Consider the following 21091-nt stretch of genomic DNA (forward strand, 5'->3'; position numbering starts at 1 on the left):
AACTAGTTTACACCATATAAAAGTATCATGATATCCTTCGATGTTTACGATTCACATATCTCTTTAAATAGTAATGGAAGTACGCGTCCTGGATGCCCGGAATATCGGCGATGATCTAGAAGTGTTCCCGACGGAGGCAGCTCAACAGAGATGGGCAGCTTCGAACGATCGTGTCGAGTTAACCAGAGGAGCTTTGCTGGAGAACAGCGAGGGTGGCATTGTCCGTTTGGTCTTCATGGCCTTTGACAGGCTCGAGGAGATCTTACAGCCGCAAGCTGAGGTATCATCGTTAGTCATGAACGACGACCCTCAGCCATTGCCGAAAAGGAACACGACCAGGCTTCTAAATAGTAAAGTGATCTCCGCGTCTTTGGGCAAAGGAAGGCACATACAGCTCAGCGAGCCTGTCAGAGTCTATTTCAAGCATCTGTCCATTGAGAACGTCACCAATCCGACTTGTGTGTTCTGGGATTACATCTTAAGGTGAGTTCATCTTCTAATTACATCTCCCTAGCTAATTCGTAATGTTGTTTATTTGGAAAATATTTACATACGCAATAAAATCTTGTTCTCCGAAGTTGACACAATAACATAATTGTTATTCTTATATACTTTTAATTCCCATTTCAGTGCTTGGTCAGAGGAGGGTTGTGAAATACGAAAAACCAACGAAACTCACACAGTATGCGAGTGCAACCATCTTACAAATTTCGCCGTTCTAATGGACGTGCACGCCGTCAGATTGGATATTGCTCATCAAGTCGCGTTGCAGATCATCACCTATATCGGCTGTATCATTTCCGTGGTTTGCCTGGTTCTGGCAATTTTGACCTTCCAATTATTTCGCGGACTAAAGGTAATTATTCCCTGCCGAATCTTACATTGATCGCAAAGCACAAAAGCTTTGGCTGCATCGATCGACCATCTACCAAGCGTTTCTTGCTATTTCGTTACAGTCGGATAGAACAACCATCCACAAGAATCTGTGTGTGTGCTTGCTGATCGCGGAAATTTTATTCGTTTGCGGAATCGGACAAACGAATCAGAGAATTATCTGCGGTATCGTCGCTGGATTGTTGCACTTCTTTTTTCTTTGTGCATTCGCCTGGATGTTCCTCGAAGGTATCTCTCGAATAGAATATCTGCAACACTGCCGTTTGTCGAATCATGCATTAACTAACAACAAATAACGGTTCGGCAAAACGGGAGTACCAGTTTGATTTCCTTTCGATTTTCTTTTGCAGGGTTTCAATTATACGTCATGCTGATCGAGGTGTTCGAAGCAGAAAAATCAAGGCTACGCTGGTATTATCTAGTCGCCTATGGTGCTCCGTTGCTGGTCGTAGCCATTTCTTGTATAATCGATCCTCTGAGTTACGGTACCGATCGATATTGCTGGCTACGAGCGGATAACTACTTCATATTCAGCTTCGTTGGACCAGTGATACTCGTTATACTGGTAAGATGACTGTTCCCAAGACAAGTAAAAAATAAATCGTAATCGATCCACGTTATATTAATATATAATAATGTTTTTAAAGCATCGAGTGTTTCGATGAAACGTAAAGCCGTATGAATATTTGATATACCTATCTATATATTCTATTCTTAGAATAAGTTCGATACAGAAGCTGTTATCCGGTTTTCTTGTTAGGCAAACTTGGTATTCCTATCGATGGCGATTTATATGATGTGCCGGCACGCAAACACGACCGTAGCGATGAAGAGTAAGGAGCACTCTCGATTGGCCAGCGCAAGGTAAGCCTAGAAATTCCAGGGTTTGTCCGTAAATACGAGAAACGTAACAAATGAATTTGTACATATATATTATGTATCTCTATATTAAAGTAATCGATCGAGTCCGTCCGTTAACACATTCGAGATATATCAATCCTATCGTCGAGTAGAATCCAAATGTTTGTTTGGTGCTTTCGGTTCACGTTCGCAAGCTTTACTTGCTTAAAGATATCTCCCGAAAGAGAATCTTTTATTGTCACGCATCTTTTTGGCGGCCATGCTGAGTTCTTTTCGTTTCTATATATTTCCGTTTTATTAATTTACTGTGTTGGAATGATCGCAAGATTTCCGTTCGTTCGACACACCACTTGTATTGCTATAAATCTTAGGTACTATATGGCTATCGTTCTATATATATATATATATATATAATTATACATGTATATCTATTACATACATGTATTGCTAACGTTCGTCAATAAGTATGTATTACATGTGATTAAAAATGCCGTCACAGTCGAGTCATGCTTCAACGAGAAATTAGACGCACGAACAATCGAACGAGTACGATGATAATTAGCCTGCGTTCTGTGTTTTCTGTGATTTCAATGAAACGAGCAAAACTATGTCGAATGAAGAGAGAGATAGTAATAAGTAATTAACTTGATCAATTTCTGTACGAAAATGTTGGTGACGGTAGTTAAATTCTCGTGCAAACTCGACTCGTTTTATTATCGAAATTGCTTTATCGTAAAAAATCATTCTCTCTCTTTATGTTTCGTTTCTCTCCCCGTTTTCAATCATTTTACGTCCTTTTTGTACTTCATTTTCATTATTTTCCTTTCGAATAATTCGAACGTATTTAAATGTCGTTGAACGTGCTATCGTACTAACGCAGGTATATAACGTATAGTAATACGAATCGAGTACTGCACTAGCGAAACAATAAGTTGTTTTTTTTTTTTTCTTAATAATCAATTAATTAAAATGGTGCCGGAACAATCACCTAACTTTGCTGTCTTGTTTCATTTTTGTATTAAATCTTCTACCCACTTCTGTCTACACTGTTCTACATTCTTCTGCATGGCGTGGTTGGTTGGTAGTGGAAAGGAAGAGAATGCTCTTCCCAACAAATTGCAAGCGCACTTGTAAGATATTTACCAATTTTTATTATTACCCACATCTCGTTCATTCACTGTTACATCATTCTATTACTAATCGTCGTTTCACATGCCTTTAATTTCACCATTCTTTCATTTAACAAGTTCACCGTTTTCTCTTCTTTCTTTTTCGTTGTAATTCAAAGCTACTGATACGATAATTGTTTCATTTTATCATTTTTTCTTTTTTTTTTTTTTTTTTGCGACTGTAGAATGTAGAACGTAGCACATAGTCTGTTCACGGGAAAAACAAAATCACGCTGATCGTTTAATCGAACGAACATTGATCGTGTGACTCACTGGAATCGCAAATGTTATTATCCTCATTGTTATATCATTCTGTATCGGTTTAGAAAAGCCTGGGCAATTTGCAATTATCAACGGCTTAAGTAGCGTGGTATCCTCGCGATAATGCTTGACAGAGAACACACGTGGCGGCGATCGATATTCACCGAATTTCTTAGTTACATCACGCTGTTTGCCTTTCCTCTGAGTACATAGACGACGATTTAAACCGCATGCCGTATTTATCCTTTAGTTTCGGGTATAAGGCCTGATTTGAGAGTAGCTTAGTGTATACGCGCGAGATTAGAAGTAACAAACACCTGCCTACCTGTGTAGTTCGTGTACCCGATCCTCCCGTAGATCCGCAGTCTTGATCGTTTCTAATAGATCAGAAACTAGGAGAGAAAAGAAAAGAAAAGAAAAGAAAAAGCAAAAAATAGTAGGAACGTCGATACGGAGAAGGTGGAAAGAAGTAAGAAATAGTAACACTGTGTGCGATGCTTATAGGACGCCAGCCGCTTTCGAGACTCGCGAGAACATTAACGATGCTAATGCTTTTGTTGAAGAGTGTGTACACGACACGTGCACGCGTGTAGAAACGAGCAACATTAGTAGTACACGTTAGCATCGCGCAGCTCGAAATGTTGCGTGCACTTCGGTGCATAACGCCGTCTCCTGATAATCTTCCGTGTTCTCGCCGCTCCATTTCGATAAGAACGTGACAAATGTAGCATTGGAATTATTAGAATTAAAGTCACACCATCATCGATCATTTAGCACGTTACTCTTAATTCTTTCAATGGCACGAGACTAAAGAGATCGTTTCCTTTCACCCCGCTCGCCCCCCTCCACCCCCACTCTCTTCGTTACCTTTTTTTTTCTTGTATTTTTTTCTCTAAATCCCTCATACCGATAACTTCACATAGCTCTCGTTCACGTTCCTTTAAGCATCGCTCGCGATTATCTTGTTCTTGAGATTTTCAGCTTCAATGTGACTCATCGATCGATATTTTCTGACCAGGGCATGGCTGAGAGGAGCGATCGTCTTAGTATTTCTACTGGGACTCACCTGGACCTTCGGGCTTCTCTACTTGAACCAAGAATCCGTCGTGATGGCGTACATCTTCACCATATTGAATAGTCTGCAGGGGCTGTTTATCTTTGTGTTCCATTGCGTTCAGAACGAGAAGGTAAGGGAATACGTCGGGGTCCAAACATCCACCTTACTTTAAACTCTCTGGTGTTGTTAACGCGCGTTCCAACGTTTAGAACGCCTCGTTGAATCATCCTTCATTCTTTCATCTTTCGTCGTGCATTCTTATCGTTAATGAAACCAACGAAATTCGAGTGGCATCTTTTAAACAGCGCGAAAAATTATTGCGAAAGAATGTTACAAATTATTTACGATAATTATTATTATTATTAAAAACAAAACAGGATGTTAATTTATTCGGTTGATTATATTGCGTATATTTTTCAATTTTGTATCGAGCAACCGCGAAACGTTTCGAGAGCAAGAAGCAATGTCAACGCGAAGTTTAAAGGAAAGTAAGAAAGCAATTGTCGAATCGGAACTTTATATAATGAGAATTGTAAAACTGTTTCTATCGTAAGGTTTATAGTTAACACAATTATTCACGAGTCAAGGATCTTGTAACATAAGAATTCGATGCACTATGTACGAAAGCGGATTCTTCGTATTATATAAGTAGCAAGTAACTCCATAAGCAAGAGGATCATTTGACAGGAATCATGTTAAACGCAGTCTAAACATCGTAATGGTATCTCGCAAAACAGAACACGATGACAACAAATGATGTCTCAAATAAAGTGCTGTGGCAATCGAAAATCACCCACGTTTATTTGTCGAATTAACCGGGATCCTGTAGCCTGATTTGCAGCTCGTTATATTCAGTTATCTTCTTCCTTTTCATTTGAACAACGTTTATATTTTGGTTGCCACTGCAGGATGCACCGCTCTTTTCCTAATTTATCTGTAAATTCGGCACCAATGCTTCATAAACTCGATCGCATAATCATGTTTCTCAATATATCAAAATATATGTTCATCGTTAAAGTATATCATCATCGTCATCCTGGAAGATCATATCATATATATACTTTTCAATTCGTTTTCCTTTTTTTTCTTTTTTCTTTTAATTGTTATTATTATTCATACGCGAACGAACGAGAAACGAACGCGCGCTCGCACTTGCCTTGGTTCTTTGTGCACCGTTAAAAAAAAACCTTTCGTTCGGGGGGTGGGTTTGCTTCGCCATTGCAGGTGAGGAAGGAATACAGGAAGTTCGTGCGCCGTCACTCCTGGCTGCCCAAGTGCCTCAGGTGCTCGAAGACGGTGGCCGGAAGCTCCGGCGGCTCTTCCGGTACCAGCGGCGGCGCCGGTGGTGCTAACGGAGGCAAGGACTTCGCCTCTCACAACACCTCGTCGAATCCGTCGGCGCCGACGACCGATAGCTCCGGATTGTCGCCGCACGCCGCCTCCAATGTGGGTACAACAACGACCACGTCACCGCCGAACAATCACAACAACCTGACCGCCGCCTGTAACAATACGAATCTTTCGATAAACGTGAACCTGAACAATTTGTCGCTGAGGTCGCCGGTCGGGGCACACCAGATGCACATGATGGCACCTAGCAACCACAATAGGCATCCCGCTCAGCAAGGTATCCGATAGCCGCTTCTACACCAAACCGAGAAAAAAAAAACCAATTTCTTTCTTCGTAACGGTTGTTCGAACAGTTTTTGACAACTGTATGTCTGTCGCGCGGGAGAAAATGTGAAAACATACGATCGAAAGAGGGAATATTTTTTGAAGGAGGAGAACGAACGAAAATAGGTCACACTCTCTCTCTCTCTCTTTTTTTTTCTTTCTAACTAGCTCTATTTGTCTTTGACTCGATAACTGATTCTCATCTGTTCTTCTTTATTCACCATCTATTACTCCGTCATTATTTTTTTCTTCTTGTTATTCTTTACTTTCGACTATCGCTTTCTGCCAGTAACGCAAGTATAATTAATAGTACTGGAATTAATAACACACTCCCTCTACGCCATTCTGTCGCTCGTTACATGAACGCCAGCCAGCTTTTCGAGTTGATAACTACACGAAGGTTCTTGCACCTTTATCGGGCGAATTCTTTCGTCCGTCGTCGACGACCGACCGCGACACCAACCAAGCACTCGTGTTTTCTTGTTCGCTGCACGATCATCCACGCGATTAAGAAGAATGGTTTCCGTTGCGGTTCTAACGACCGCTACTACGTGACCCTTTGAAGGCCGGACCTTCCTCTTCAATTTAACGATGCACCCACTGTCACCGTTCCACCAAACGATCACGAAATTTTCGCAATCGTTGGCTGTGTGCCGTGCACCCTCTTCTTCTCTCGATATAAATCTCTTATTCATCCAAAACGGTAGTCTCTTTTTTAACAATTATCACTTCTCCTAATGACTTCGTAAAGATTTACGAAGGTACGCTTTACAAAGGCAACAGATTTTCTCTGTGATTAGTATTTAAAGACAGTACCACAGGAAATGGAGGGCTTTCGAAACTAGTTAAACGTTTAACCAGCAACACGTCAACCACCCTCGACTCTGTTCGCTCGTGTATGCTAATGCAACCGCGTCGTCGTATCATCTTCGAAATAGCGCCCTCCAGCTACCTTCCTTTTGTCGTCTCTTTTCTTCTCCTTCTTCGTGTTCTTTTTTTTTTTTTTTTTTTTAATGTGTTACCCCAAGTCTGTTGCAGGATAAATTGTGAAGTGGGTGTCCTCGACCCTCCTAGTCGAGGGAGATTCGTTTCGAATGGCCTCGCGTTCCGCTCAAAAGCGACGCGTGCCAGAAACACTTTTTTAACGTCACCGAGAGTCTCTTCGTCCGCCTCGAAAAGCTGGTTCTGGAACGGGATGAGCTAAAACGGCATTTAACCGTGAACCGTTCGACTCTTTCGGCTCTATCGCGCTCGCTGTGAAGAAAATTTAGAGAGAAAAAAGAGAATGAGAGAGACAGGCAGATGTATATATTCAGGGAGTTAGAGTAGGGAATAGGGAGAGAAGAGAGCATGCGAAGAATGATATTCAGGGGTTGGTTTGGAGGAACAATAAAAGAGAAAAAGAGAGGGAGAGAGAGAGAGAGAGAGAGAGAGAGAGAGAGATAGGTGACATGATTGAACGTGGTCATGCCGTAGATTTGTATGATAAAACAACGATACTCGGTTGTAGATGAAACGATAACCACACAGCGAGCTATAATATGCGCGATCTTGCTGCTGTTATGTTCTCCGTAAAAATTTATTGCCAATTGTCGGGTGAATTTATCGGATTTAATGGAAATTACTAGACACAAATCGACTAAAAAATGATAAACGACATTTGCTATGACGATTATATAATTGCATACCGTTGTCACCTCTCTCTTCTTTATTTTTTTTTTTTTTTGCCTTTTCACGTTGCTTGTTTCTTTTTTTATCCGCTGCGTTTGTTCATGAATTTGTCATTGACGCGCCGGTGTAAATTCACCGAATTTTAGAACGGCTCGTAACGCACGTGCCTCGTGGTTTTCGCAAAAACAAACGACACTCGTACGGTTGCACGATGTGCCTTTTTTTTTCGTAGTTGTATAATTGTCAACGTTGAGCTCGAACGCGCGCGGGAGATATTAAAAAATTCGTGCTTTCAATTCAAACGTACAGCGAAACCCGGGAAACCAAAGAAATAAAAACCGTGTTTCGTAATATCACTATTCTCGATAAATTTGTATTCGTATTGTCCCCCTCCCCCTCCCCCCCCTCTCTCTCTCTCTCTCTGTATCGATATTCACGATATCGGTTCTTGTTTCAACCCTGAGTGGAAAGGGAAAAAAAGGAAAGAAAACGGTGTCGATTCCGACAAGCGACAAAAACGAGAAAGAACGAAACGAGAGAAAATTCTCGTCGCGGTAAGCATAGAGCATTGGTCTTCGAGCACCAAGCGAAAAGTACATGGCACGCTCTCTCGCTCGACTTTTGCACACCTGTAAACACGCGAACGTACTATTTGCAAGACCTCCTACTAACAATGGTGATTTTCGTGCTTCTTATCTGGCTCTGGGTTTGGTGTAACGCGGTTGCTGGCTACTTTGTACCCTATTCCCTTCCTTTTGTTCCCACGTCTCGCCAGATCGAGACCCACTTTTATTGCAACGCACGTGGAAACGAGCCGACGTTGCACGGCTCGCCATTTATTTCAGATGATGTTTCCGGAACGTTAATGAAACTCTTTGCTACGGACCGGTACACGCACGAGAAACATAACGAATGTGTAACATCGATGATTTATACAATCGGTTTCGCAGCTGCGCCTTTGACGACTGACTGCTATTTGCAACACTTTCAGCCTGCGTCCATTCTCTGTCTGCTCAATGTTTTATCACCCTAAAACGAGGCGCGTCGGTATCCATGCTGAATTAACGCCAACAATGTGCATGGTTGTAGATATAGACTTTAATATTGCTGCGTTAGCGAAAATGTTCAATATTATTTATATTCACGAACGCAGAGTGTAAAAGTTCAAAGATTTGATCATTTGCCTTGTATGTATACATATGGAGTTAACAAAATTTTCATTTTTTATATCCAGTTGAAATTTTAACAAGATACCGTTCGACACGCTTCTATATTTCCTATATGTAAAGCGTAAAGTATAAGGAAAATGTTGGCAGTAACCATTTTAACCATTGCAAGGTTAAAAAGACAGGTCCCACATTCCATTGAATAGCATCTGCTCTAGCAAATCAGCCATGGCTTCCTCGCAAACCTGTTTGTCGCTTATCGACTCCTTTTTTACTCTGGAGTCACTGATGCGTGAGCCCACCGGTAATACTATCATTAAAGAAGTTTAAACGAATTTCCGTAGAACATGAAGGAAGTATACGTTCAGAAAGATTCGTAATGTACGAGCGAATATTGTTTTTAGCCGCCCGCGTGGACAGAATACGATTAATATACGTATTTATCGAAATACGTATAAAAAACATTTTTGCAATCCATGCCATAGCTATAGATTTTATCTTATCCTATATATCCTTCGCGTTCGTCGAATTCTGTCCACGCAGTCCAAAAATATCTTTAAGCCGCTTGCTGTCAAGCGATCGTTCGATCGAAAAGCGCCCGATTTGACTCTTCTCTTCGTTCCCTTTCGAAAATACATATTTCTGCGCCTTTCGATCAACGGCCTCGGTTCGGTTCACAGTCGGGCAAACGTACGTGTTTACACGCGTCGAGACGCTCTTTAGACTACTCACCTATCACACGATCGGTTACATGACCGCGAAGACTGAAGAAAACCGTAAAGGCGAGAAGAGACCTCGTCGAACCGATCCGATTCACATCTCTCTCACACCTCCTTCGCAACGTACACACATACACACTCGCACACTATTCTCGACTACTTTTGCTCTCTGCATACACGCGGACACACTCATACACGTACGCAGACATACGCACATGGATAAACAGACACATCGTCTTTTTTTTTTCCTATTTTTTTTTCTCTCCCCTTGCTCTGTGCGTTTTCGCTAATTAACACCAGGTGCACATTCGCGCGACGAGAGGCAAGGATAGGGTAATACGGATCATCGAAGCCTCTAACGATCCAGCTCGCGCTCCAACAACTCGGAGACGCTTCACGTTCTTTAACTGCAAAGCACGAGAACGCGAAAATCCATAATTAGCCGAGCGAACGTGGAAAAGTGGTGCGTTCCCATTAGAACGAGAACGGTTTGATCAAAGCCGGTTTTACAAGTTGCACGATGGTAATTTTATTCGATGGGTCGGTGAAACGCCATCACGATGATCGGTATTACGCTATTTCCTCTCTGATACAGACGGCCCAGTCTCGGCACGGTTGCACGTCAGCCGCGCAAACGAGGAGCCGGTTCCCGACGTTACCTCATTACAGACAGTAAGAAAACAAAGAAGACTCGTTCTCCCCGCGCCACGATCTCTGTCGCATCTCACCTTGCTCCATCGTGTTGCCTTCTCGCTTCAAGGGAATACCAACGAATCGATAATCTAGAACCTTTCCAACGGAAAAAGCACTTAAAAATCAAATAATTTTTCGACAATTGTTCGTGCATTTACTAATCTCAATTATTATTGTAACTCGATATTGTTTAAAGTTGGAAAAGTGTCTTGACGGATTCAAAAATAATCTAGAGCTATCCGAAACGGATTCGTAAAACGTAATAAAAGCTAAAAATCTGTTGGGTAAGCTCAGACGACGATTACCTTAACTTGGTAAAAGGAGAGAAAATTCATTGGATGCTCTTCAGGATAATAACGCAATAAGAACAAAATTCTTCTCGATTAAATATAAAGGGCGAGAAAAATGATAAATTTCCGAAATCTGTCACTCGTCCTTGTTTCGACGTTTCGTCGAAAGCGGAAAAAATCTCGATCGAAAGTCGGCGGTTCATCGTCGTTCACGCGAGGCCGGAAAACAGGTGTGGTCGCGTATCGTTCCAAGCCAAACACGCACGAGGTCGGGGTGTGCGTGTTGACTTCGCGTATCTCAGTCCGTTAGGCCGTAGATTTGCCCGTGTACGAGTTAAATCCGCCACACTTCCGGCGAGCATCGCAGCTCCGTCAGATATCGTCGGATTTACCCTGTCCGTATCTTCCGTGTGCGCGTCGCTTCCGATAGGTCGGAGGCCCTTTTTTAACCGTGTCACACGAAATCCGACTAATCCGTCCGCCTGGCGACGAGAACGATCGCACCGGCCCGTATTTGTCACGAACAACCTCGCGTTGCTGGGTTAATTAGTTTCGAAGGGAACTCTTGAGAAAGAAGAAAGTTCCCGGTGACGGAGAACGTGTGGAATTTTGTCTAGATTATACGTAGAAGGACGCGAGGAATTACGGAGCAGGGTGTTTTGTCTAAGGTTTCGTGACATTCGAGCAACCCTTTGTTTACTGGTAAATTGCGATACTTTCGTAATCGATTGTTTAAAGTTAATTACGATCTTTTATTCGACGCTTTAATATTCTCTTAATATCGGTATTTCGCTGTTATTCACCGTGTCAGATATGTCCTCGATATTAATCACTTGATCTTTCCAGTATCGTGGACCGAGAGTACTATACCCTCGTGTATTGTACTACATGAACATAACAACCTCGACCCGACGTAATTTCCAATTACAATATGACTCACGAATTGCGTAATTGACGATGGATAACAATCGTCCAAATATACTACATCAAATCATCGTGAACACACGGCCCCATAAGAATATTTCAAATGACATCCCCTAAACGATTCACACATATACGCTGATTCATGAAAAAGGACACAACACTCGATCATCCCCTTGCGTATCAGTAAACGAAGGGTTAAGAGAGAACGGCGAATGGTTCGATTTTTCCAGTACTTGGCGTCCGGTCGAAGCTGGGCGATTGTCGATAGGCAGCCGGCAGTTACAGTGCCACGTGAATCCTCTCCAACAGAGGCTCACATCGTGGCCACCCTGCCATACGCCCGTCACGCCTTCTTACCCTCAGCTCCTAATATCCCCAAATCTGCCACCGCCACTTGGGGCCACCTTAACAAAAACCTCATGTGGAAGGTAACTAACTCACCGCAGCTAAGAAAAAGGCTCGCTCACTCGCTCGCTCGCTCGCTCGCTCGCTCGTGTCGTGTATTGTTTCGATCGAACTTTTTCCTTTCTCTCACTATGTTCTTCTGCCATTGTTTCTCTAATTGACTGCATGGTGTGCCATGGTTTTTATTTTTCTTTTTACGTTCATTCTCTTCTCATGTTTTTAGTTTTTCAACACGTCTTTTCCATTCTCTTTCGTTACGTTTCTTCGATCCTTACTTGACAAGCACCTAGAAACACATTTTGCACACTTAGAGGACACCTCGTGGTTCGACCAGACCCGACGCTTCGAAATCGCATGGAGGTGTGGGGAAACCCGTTTCCGGTGGAACATATTCGTCGGACGAGAGCTTGCGTTCCCCCCTATTTCCTCCCTTTTCGTTCTCTGTGTCATCGCGATCATTTCGTTTTCGAAACCTCCAAGTTGATCAACGAAAGAAAATTCGTGGAAAATACAAGAAAATTGACAGACGATGGCGTCTTTCGCCGTTCAAAAATATATGATCCTGGAAAGAAAATACCTTCGTGGTTTCGAATTCGACGATGATCCTGGAGAATGTATATAGGTACACTGAAAGACACAAGACCATATTCAGTTTTGTCAAAGATGAACGTGTTTATTTTCGTACGGGGCGCGTAGCTCGTTGTGTGTGTTTTACGTTTTCGTTCAGTAGTGACAGAATGATACTATGAACGTGCCCTTATGATCATAGCCTTTGTACATATCATCATACAGCACGTAACGGATCTTCTCGCTCGTTCCTTCGACCATGCATGCGAGCTCGTGAATTTTGTAAAACGTTCCCGAGGTCATCGAGGTGGATCCTCGATGAGACTCATTGACCCTCCCCTATTTATAATTCGTAGGTATCGTACGAACGAGATCCTTGCATTTCTGCGAGTTAAATTAATAATTGAAGAGCTTTCTAAAAAAGGGAACTTACAGCTTTATGATGAATATGAAATTATAATCAAATAGTCGCAGTTATGGAAAGAATAAAAAGGAAAGAAATTTATAATTAATCAGCTAGTAAATGTAAAAGGAACAAAATCCTTCAAGAGGCATTCTAATTACCGATTCAAACGAAGGTAATATCACAAAATCAGAATCGCTTCGATTCGATTTACTTGATTCATCATTTTCTCTTGCGAGCTCTTTCTCCAAAGAATTCCTCGGTAGTCTAATTCTAAATTCAACTTAGAAAGCCACTCCAGAAATACCGAAGATCATCGTTCACGCACTCACAACCCCCTTCCCCGTACATACCAAGTTACACGCCAAGTCACTTTATGTTATTTATCAGACCATCAAATTTCATCAAATCCCTCGCACCGTCATCAACCTGCGGTTACTTAAACGTATCTGTCTCTCCCGCAGAACATTTCTTTTAAATCGTATTCCCGTGACTCCGGCCATGGTGGCTCCGAGCAAGAAGACTCGCCTAGGACGCACAATACCCTGACCCTGGGACACTCCGGACGAAACCGCGGCGCGAGAGGAATGAACGAGAACAACGAGATGAGCGGCAACAGGACTACCGGAGGCGGCGGTGGTGGCCGAAGGACTGCGATACCGTACAAACATAAATACACGGAGATCATGGACGGTCGTAGTAACGGACCAGCTCATCATCAGCTGCACGCCCATCACGGTCAACACGTACATCTTCCGCGGGATTTGACGAACGAGGACGAACCAGTTTACGAAGAGATCGAGCGCGGCGGTGGCGGCGGCGGCGGCGGTGAGATTCAAGTATCGGACATGTCCGACGAGGACGGCAGAAGGCAAAGCGACATGAGCAGACAATCGTCGAGAAGTTACGGCGATCACAGACCGCTGATCCCATACTCGCCGGCCACCGATAGAAATCTGATGCATTACGGGCAAACGTTGACGGACCGTGGCGGCGGAGGAAATATCCATTGTGACGCGTCAGAGTACAGTCCTGCGTTCGAGAGGACCCTGAACACTTGCTGGGAGAAGCTACGAAAGCAGCAAGCATGGTACGAACGTGGCGAGCTGCCCCGACTTCCGGCCAGTTACGGTATACCGCCTCAGCCAGATCACACGAGAACAGTCGCGGTTCTAGATGGACACACGGTCGTCTGTCATCTGCAGCCGCAGACGGACATGTATACCGGGCGCGGAATGCCACCGCCTTCCTACAGCGAGTGTTAGAACGCTCTCCACTGGCAGGATCCTGTCGTCCTCTTCGTCTTCCTGCACGAGGACGATGGATGCGCTCCTTGCTGTCGAGACGCCGCGTCTCGTGGCCATCGACGAAGGAACGATCGAAGCAACGCGTAGTTCGTGAATGTTATAGGGTCGCGTCCTCAACACGCGAAGTTTGAGATATCGTCGATGACTACGACGATGGCGATCTTCTGTTTAACGCGACGTGTACGGTGGTTCCTCACTGAAGAAAACCATCACACACCGGGACAACCGACGCGTCTCGAGCTACGTTCGACCGGATGAACGAGTTGCGAACGATGACAACGCGTCTCTAGCTCAAACATGAACGCGACTGATCGACCTGGAGCCCGATAATTGCCGCGTTCTATAGCCATAAGCGGGCCGATCTACGAGGATGGCCCCGAACCTCCTTTGTTGTGTTTCCATATCCGTTTACTCGGGAATTGCGTGCAACCAATGGCGAAAGTCCACGCGAAACGGACGTGTCTGTCGTCTCCAGAACTAGAACCGTGCGAATGTGTGACGAAACGTCGAAGATCTGTGTACGATAGCGTGAATTATTCGATACGGACCTCTTGTTGAAGTTAATCGATCGTCGTTGTACCGTCGAAGCTGTGCTCGGCTTTTTCGGATTGGCTCACTGACAGAGTGGAAAATACGATGTCGTACGGAAAACGATAAAACGTGACGAGTCCTCTTAGATTGCTAAGATTTTGCTAGGAGAACGCTTACAGAGCTCGAGGTTTCGAGGTACACGTGCCGATTGTAAACGACTCGAACGAGAAGTCATCGTGTATATGCTCGTAAGTAAGTGTAACGATATCAGAGCGAATTAATTTCCTTGCGTTCTTCGGGACGATGTTCTCGTTCGTTGTCGATCGTATCCTCGAAGCCTGTTCTCGTACGCGTTGAGAAATCGAGAGAAGATTTTCTCCTCGATCGTTTCGTCGATGCTGGCTTTGCTCGTTAACGAAAGTGATTCGTGGATAATATGAAAAATAACAGACATATCGAGATCGAATGGGGAAAGGTTTGGCCGCGGGGGCGTGAAAATTCGTTCGTTAACGAGTGTCGAACCAACGAGAATTCGATTTGAATCCCCGAAGGAAATCGGCGACGACTCGATAAAGGAATCTGAAGCCCGTGTTTCCTTGCAAACGTCTCCGCTTTCATCGAACCGGAGAGCAGCGACATATCGCAGGTGCGCTGATCGATAAACGACCTCGCCACGGAACGTAGAAGAAAACTAAAGTTACTTAATAATCGATCAACGCTTACTTCGATTAATCACTATCGCGTTACATTAGTCGCATCGTAGAGTTACTTCTAAAGTCTTAAGACTGCTTTCGTGAAAAATTCCGTGCGACACGATCTGTCAAAAGATGCAGACAGTATCTTCGCGAGATAGAAGGAAAAAGAATCTTCGAGTTCCGGAGAAGAAAGGGACGCGCGTGTTCATTTCGAACGAGTTTCGATGATTGAAAACTTGAATTTTCTACCCGGGCAAAGGTAGAGCCAGCGGTTAAAATTACCTTTATCGGTCGTCCCAGCCAGCTCCTCAATGTATATTGCTTTGGAACGTTACGTTTTAGTCCCAGAATGTTATTTTTATAAATAAAAAAAAATTATATATATATATAAATGTATATGTATGTATACAGTAACGATATTATATTTATATATATATATATACATATATAGAAAATACGAAGAGAGAGAGAGAGAGAGAGAGAGAGAAGGTGGGTGAGAGTTGTACGAAACAAGTATATATATATATATATAAATATAAATATAAATATATATATATAGTGATACAAAGCGATTTTCCGAGCGACGTGGAAAAAGCGAAGAAAACTTAGTCACTGTTTTTTACTATTTTTTAAAGAACAAAAAGGTATATGTCGTAACCGCGTAATCTAATATGTAACTAAGGGAACCCGCGCGCTATTTATTTTTTATCATCCGTGAGTGTTATCTAATGTGTAATTAGCGGTCGTATCGAGATCGACGATCGGCGACGCGCGATCGTTCGAATATAATTACGGATCGAAGATGATCGTATCGAAACGAGATAGATCGAACGAATCGTCGTCGTTCGGTGGTCGAATCGATCGACGACATTTTCTGCTTGCAAAGAAGATCCATCGTCGACGAGCGTAAGCGTATATATTAGACGAACGAACGTCGAGCTCTGAAACACGTCACCAATGGCTCGATGTTCGTTTCCCGGAACATTCGACTTCCTCATCTGACTTCTCCATTTCTAACTGGAGAAAGATATGTTGGATTGACTAATTGACGAGACAAGGTTCTTCTTTTACCAAGCTTTTGTTCTTTAATTGTGTTATTACGGTTATACGCAAACGGAAACCTGTTAAATTATGTTTAAATTGATCGAAGTTTAAATTTGCCTAAACGAGAAAGGGCGCACGCGAACACAGTGAATTCAATATAGTCTTTCTCTCGGTTGAACAGCGTTTCGTCGTTTCCTTTTTCTTTAATTTATTTCTCTGCTCAGCCGGGCCGGCCGTGATCCTTCTTTCCGGCAAATCGTACGTTAAGACGAATAAATCTATAGGCGAATTATTAAAATAGCGATAAACAGCGTTTTAAGGGTACCAGCGTAGCTATATTAAGCGTTACGAACGTTTCCTCCGATTTCTATGAAACGTAATTGCTCACTCTGGCATCGCGTGAAAACCCGTTCGCGGTTATCTTGGTTTTTCCTGTTTAGAAGACCCTTCGCACAAGCGTAGCTTGAGATGACAGTCAAGCATCTGAAAACCGTTTCTGTCCACGATGTTAAAGGTAGAACGAAAATGTGTAACCCTATCGAGTATGTGTATATATAATTTCCAACGCCATGAAAATTCTGCCGTCTCGTTTCTTGCCCGTAGCGAATAAATACGTGAAGTCTGTACGCGCGTTTCTCGGTCGTCGCGTATCGAATCGTCGCCGTTCGACAACCAACCGTGTATCCCAGCGTCGACAATTTCGCACGCTTTCCTCGACATTTTTTCGTTCCACTTTTACATTCCCTCGTCGTCACGATAAGCAACAACCAACCGCGAGATATCATTTTCCGACAATTACAGAGCAACGTACCGAGTATTGCAAAAATCAAACTGTATCGAATTGGAATCGAGATACGCGGACAAGCCTGAACGATATCAGAAATGAAGATCGGACTCGCGTTGTTTCACGTCTAAAACTCTCGTGCGGTTGCTCTTAGACTTTAACAAATTTTACGGTACGTTACGGTGCGCGACGACGTTCTACGTTTTAACTCGTTAAGATTTTATTTCTCGACGCGCGCTCCGGTGAACGCGAATCACGGAAGCGCATGTTACATTTTTCGAAACGCGATTGTTAAATCCCGTGATTCCAAGGCGAATTAAAGGGACGAAAGGTTTTTGTATCCCTCGACGATTGTGTCGTCGCGTCTCGCGAACGTCCTCCAACGCTCTGTCCACGACGCGGCGGTGCTTAGTTCTATGAATTTTTGTACAAGCGAAAGGTCTTGCCCACGGAACGACTATTATCGGATATAATCGTAAACGCAGCTACATTCCATCCGTTCGACTTATCGTAATTGAAAGAGATAAGGGGATAAAAGGGTGTACGAGCCAAGTAGACGGGAACAACTTCGAGCGCAAACGTGCCTGGTGAATAGGCAATCGATTTACGAATTTACGTAATTTTCCGTCTGTCTTCTTTTTCCTTCTTTTTTAATTGTCTTTCCTTTATTCCTTTTCTTTTTTTTCTTCTCTCTTTATTTTCTAAGCATCGACAACGGCGTAACCGGCGGCCACAGAAAGGAAAGAAGACGCACTGGTTTAAGAGATTGTTGCGCGCGAAAGAGGAGAGTGAGAGAGATAGAAGCATTATCATTGGGAAATTCTCGAAATGAGGTGTACATAATGTAAATAGGGCTTTGTACATGTTGAACACGTTGTAATGTAAATGGAAAAGAGAGAGAGAGAGAGAGAGAGAATTATGTGTGCATGAGGAAATGAGAGAAAGAGGTAAAGAACGAAAGGGGAAGAGAGAGAGAAAGAGAGAGAGAGAGAGAACAAGAAGGAGGCGACCGAGACGATCGATGTGAAAACAGAAAAGAATACATTTAGATAAGACAAGTTATTAGTAAGTAGTGGATATTACAATGACTATTATCGTGATGGCGGACGCGTGACGCGATTTAACTTAAGTCCCAAGCGTAATTAGTTAATGTGTAAATAAATTAAGCGAGGAAGTAAAACAAACAAAAAAAAAAACAATATTAAATGAGAGCCCAAGTAATCTTTGGATATTTATAAACGAACTCCACTAAAGAGAAGTAAACGACAAATGAATAAAAGAACAAACAAAAAAAAAAGAGAGAAGAAAGGACGATAAATATGTAGGTTCGATAAGAGAAGGAGGGAATGTAAAAAGAAAAAAATAATATGAATTCAAGCACTCGTCCCGTGCGTTAGGTTACTGTTACTTGAACGAATGGAAAGTCAGGAGAAAGGAACAAACGAAGAACACGAACGTTAGACAAAAGCGGAAGAGAGGGGAAAAAAGATTGGAGAAAAGAAGGGGAATGATTAAGAATGAAAATGTGCAAGCAGTTAATCAGATGGACAGATATACAGTGCATGTTTTATCCTTAGCCGTTTTATAAATATAAATATCCTCTTCCATCCCCCTCCTTTCTCAAACCCCTCGCCCTTGATCTCCATCCTTCTCCTCTTTTCACGCGACAAAGTAGGCGCGAAGCTGATCTTTTCTCTGATCGAGTACACCTGTCCGTACTGTCCAATCTCGAGATGTTCCTTTCAAATTGTGTGTGCTGTCTCTCTTTACTTTTCGTCCTTGTTCTCTTGTCTGCAGCAGTATCGCGTAAACGAGTTTCCAAACGAACCACGATCGAGTCGTCCCTCGAGATATTTAGCGGCTAAGCTTTCGTTTTTGTGTGCAAAGAAGAAAGAAAGAAAGGAAAGAGAAAATGGAAAAAATTGTATCGGGAGGGCCAGAGAAAGAAAATTCGAAGCAATCGCAGAAAGTCAATCCGCGGAGATAGAAACGCACTACGCCCACATGTACATGCATCCACGTGTGCACACTCCACCGATCATCTGAAAAATATCCCTTCCCCACCCGCAGCCATCCTCTCAAAGCGTCGGAATATTTTTCGAATCGGCTTTTTTCTGAACCGTTTTACCCAAAGGCACGAAGCAGCATCGGTCGTATTACAGAATTTTTGGACAAACCGACGCACGATTCATGTTCACATAGGATTCGCGAAAATTCTGTGATCTTTACCATTTATGTTCTCTCTTTGTAAGTGATATTTAAGGAACGTAATTAAAGAAAGAGAAAGAAATATGCGGACACGGTTTTAGCACGTAATTAAGCGCGTAGATTTCCAGTGAATCATCGCCTGCCTGCGCACGCTGACAAATGAAAAGGAAGAGGAACACCGAACAACAAGCAGAAGAAGAGGAAGAAGAAGAAAAAGAAGAACACAAACGAACAAGAAGAATGTAAAATCTAGGTATCTCCGATCTACTAAGAGCCTCCGTTTCTTCATTTTTGTATGCTTCTTTAAGACTGTCTGATACAGGAAAAAAGGATAAATAAATGTGTACCAATCTCTGAATAAAATGTGTCTCGTTTTTGTCTATTTTAAAAAATCTCCTACCGAAATTAGTTTTTCAAAATGGCTTTAATAGCTTCTGTATTTCCAATTACAGCTGCTATATGTAAAATAGTCTGACCAGCGTTGTCTTTAGCTTCGATATCAGCTCCCAAATCAATTAATCGTTTTGCAACGGATAGGTGACCTCCTTTAACTGCTTCGTGAAGAGGAGTAGATCCCGAGGAATCACGCGCGTTCAAAAGTTTCGTATTAAGAGCCATAAGACGATTGACTAGACCCTCATGACCGTGAAATGCTGTATATTCCAACAAGTTCATAATCCATAGTTATAAATATTTAGACTAATTATGCATTACGCCATTTGTATATCATTGGTAATATAAAAATATTTCGTGGAAGAATTCTTACCAGCAATGTGCATAACACTACGACCATTATTGCTTCGATCATCGATGCGTTCAACAAATTTATTTACTAACAAATCAAAAGCATTTTCATCGCCAGATCGACAAACTAGATGCAACGACGTCCATCCATCTTTATTTCGCAAAAGCGGATTTGCTTTTGCCTCTAAAAGCGCTACGATGCATTTATAGGCATCACTTCCGGTTTTTGTACACGCCAGCATGAGCGGTGTCCAATCAGCGCGTTTTAAGGCATCCACATCTGCACCTTTAAACGAGAATAACATTGCGAATGATATATTTATAATTATAAAATAAAATTAGCGCCACAAATACCTCTGAAAGATAAATACCTTTTTCAATTAAATATTTGAGTATATCGCTACGAGCAAACTGCGCCGCTTCATGCAGCGGTCTTTTCATATCTCTACTGGCGACGTTCACTCTAAAATCTGGTTTCTTGAAATTCTCGCATAGGTATCGAACGATATTCAAACGACCCTCGCGGGTGGCAAGATGTAACGCGGTGTCACCGGAAGTCGTGTGTCTGAAGTGTGTCCAATCTTGAATGTCGTGCTTCGATACGAGAGTTTCCACTCTTGATAAGTCTCCATTCTGACATGCGTGCAGGAAGTTTCGTGATAGGTTAGGATCCTTCATATATAAACTTTTATTGCCAAACAAACGGAGTATACATCGAATAAAAATGGTAAAATGTACTTGTTCACAAAGATGAGAGTGTTTGGTGAAAGATATTTAAGAAACTGAACGTTTGAACACACGTTGTAGAAATGTTTGAAATGATTGAGGTTAACAAATTAACAAAGAACCACAAAAATATATAAACCTTGGCAAAATATAGAATAGATATCAAAGTCAGCACAAACTCATAATAACGTCCGCCACCTTGTGGCCATATTCAGTATTAAACTAATGTGTTCGCTCACTCGAAGATCAAATTATTAAAAATCTCTCTTCTTGCGAAGATCTTATGACCTGAGAGAAT

General features: G+C 42.5%; 2 protein-coding genes across 9 annotated transcripts in view; one reads left to right on the forward strand and one right to left on the reverse strand.

Annotated features, from left to right (window-relative positions):
• LOC122567462 (latrophilin Cirl-like) overlaps positions 1-19686 on the forward strand; it is a 365088-nt gene extending 345402 nt beyond the window's left edge. For 5 of the 8 annotated variants that reach the window (XM_043726368.1, XM_043726114.1, XM_043726027.1 and 2 more), the window contains 10 exons: positions 72-483; positions 631-856; positions 957-1122; positions 1245-1459; positions 1655-1758; positions 2841-2885; positions 4204-4372; positions 5467-5688; positions 11610-11807; positions 13219-19686. In XM_043726368.1, the coding sequence (XP_043582303.1) occupies positions 72-483; positions 631-856; positions 957-1122; positions 1245-1459; positions 1655-1758; positions 2841-2885; positions 4204-4372; positions 5467-5688; positions 11610-11807; positions 13219-14019 (2558 nt within the window). In that variant the 3' untranslated portion in view covers positions 14020-19686. Of the gene's footprint in view, positions 1-71; positions 484-630; positions 857-956; positions 1123-1244; positions 1460-1654; positions 1759-2840; positions 2886-4203; positions 4373-5466; positions 5870-11609; positions 11808-13218 lie in introns of all 8 variants that reach the window. The other 3 variants (XM_043726624.1, XM_043726203.1, XM_043726533.1) reach the window with 3 other exon arrangements.
• LOC122567759 (ankyrin repeat domain-containing protein 16-like) lies at positions 19678-21023 on the reverse strand. The gene is made up of 3 exons (XM_043726752.1): positions 20439-21023; positions 20090-20353; positions 19678-19976 (listed from the first exon to the last, which is right to left on the reverse strand). The coding sequence occupies exons 1-3, from the start codon at positions 20743-20745 to the stop codon at positions 19729-19731; spliced, it is 819 nt and encodes a 272-aa protein (XP_043582687.1). The 5' UTR covers positions 20746-21023; the 3' UTR covers positions 19678-19728.
• Positions 21024-21091: the final 68 nt, after the last annotated feature.

Source organism: Bombus pyrosoma, linkage group LG1 (assembly GCF_014825855.1).
Source record: "Bombus pyrosoma isolate SC7728 linkage group LG1, ASM1482585v1, whole genome shotgun sequence".
Taxonomy (NCBI): Eukaryota; Metazoa; Arthropoda; class Insecta; order Hymenoptera; family Apidae; genus Bombus; species Bombus pyrosoma.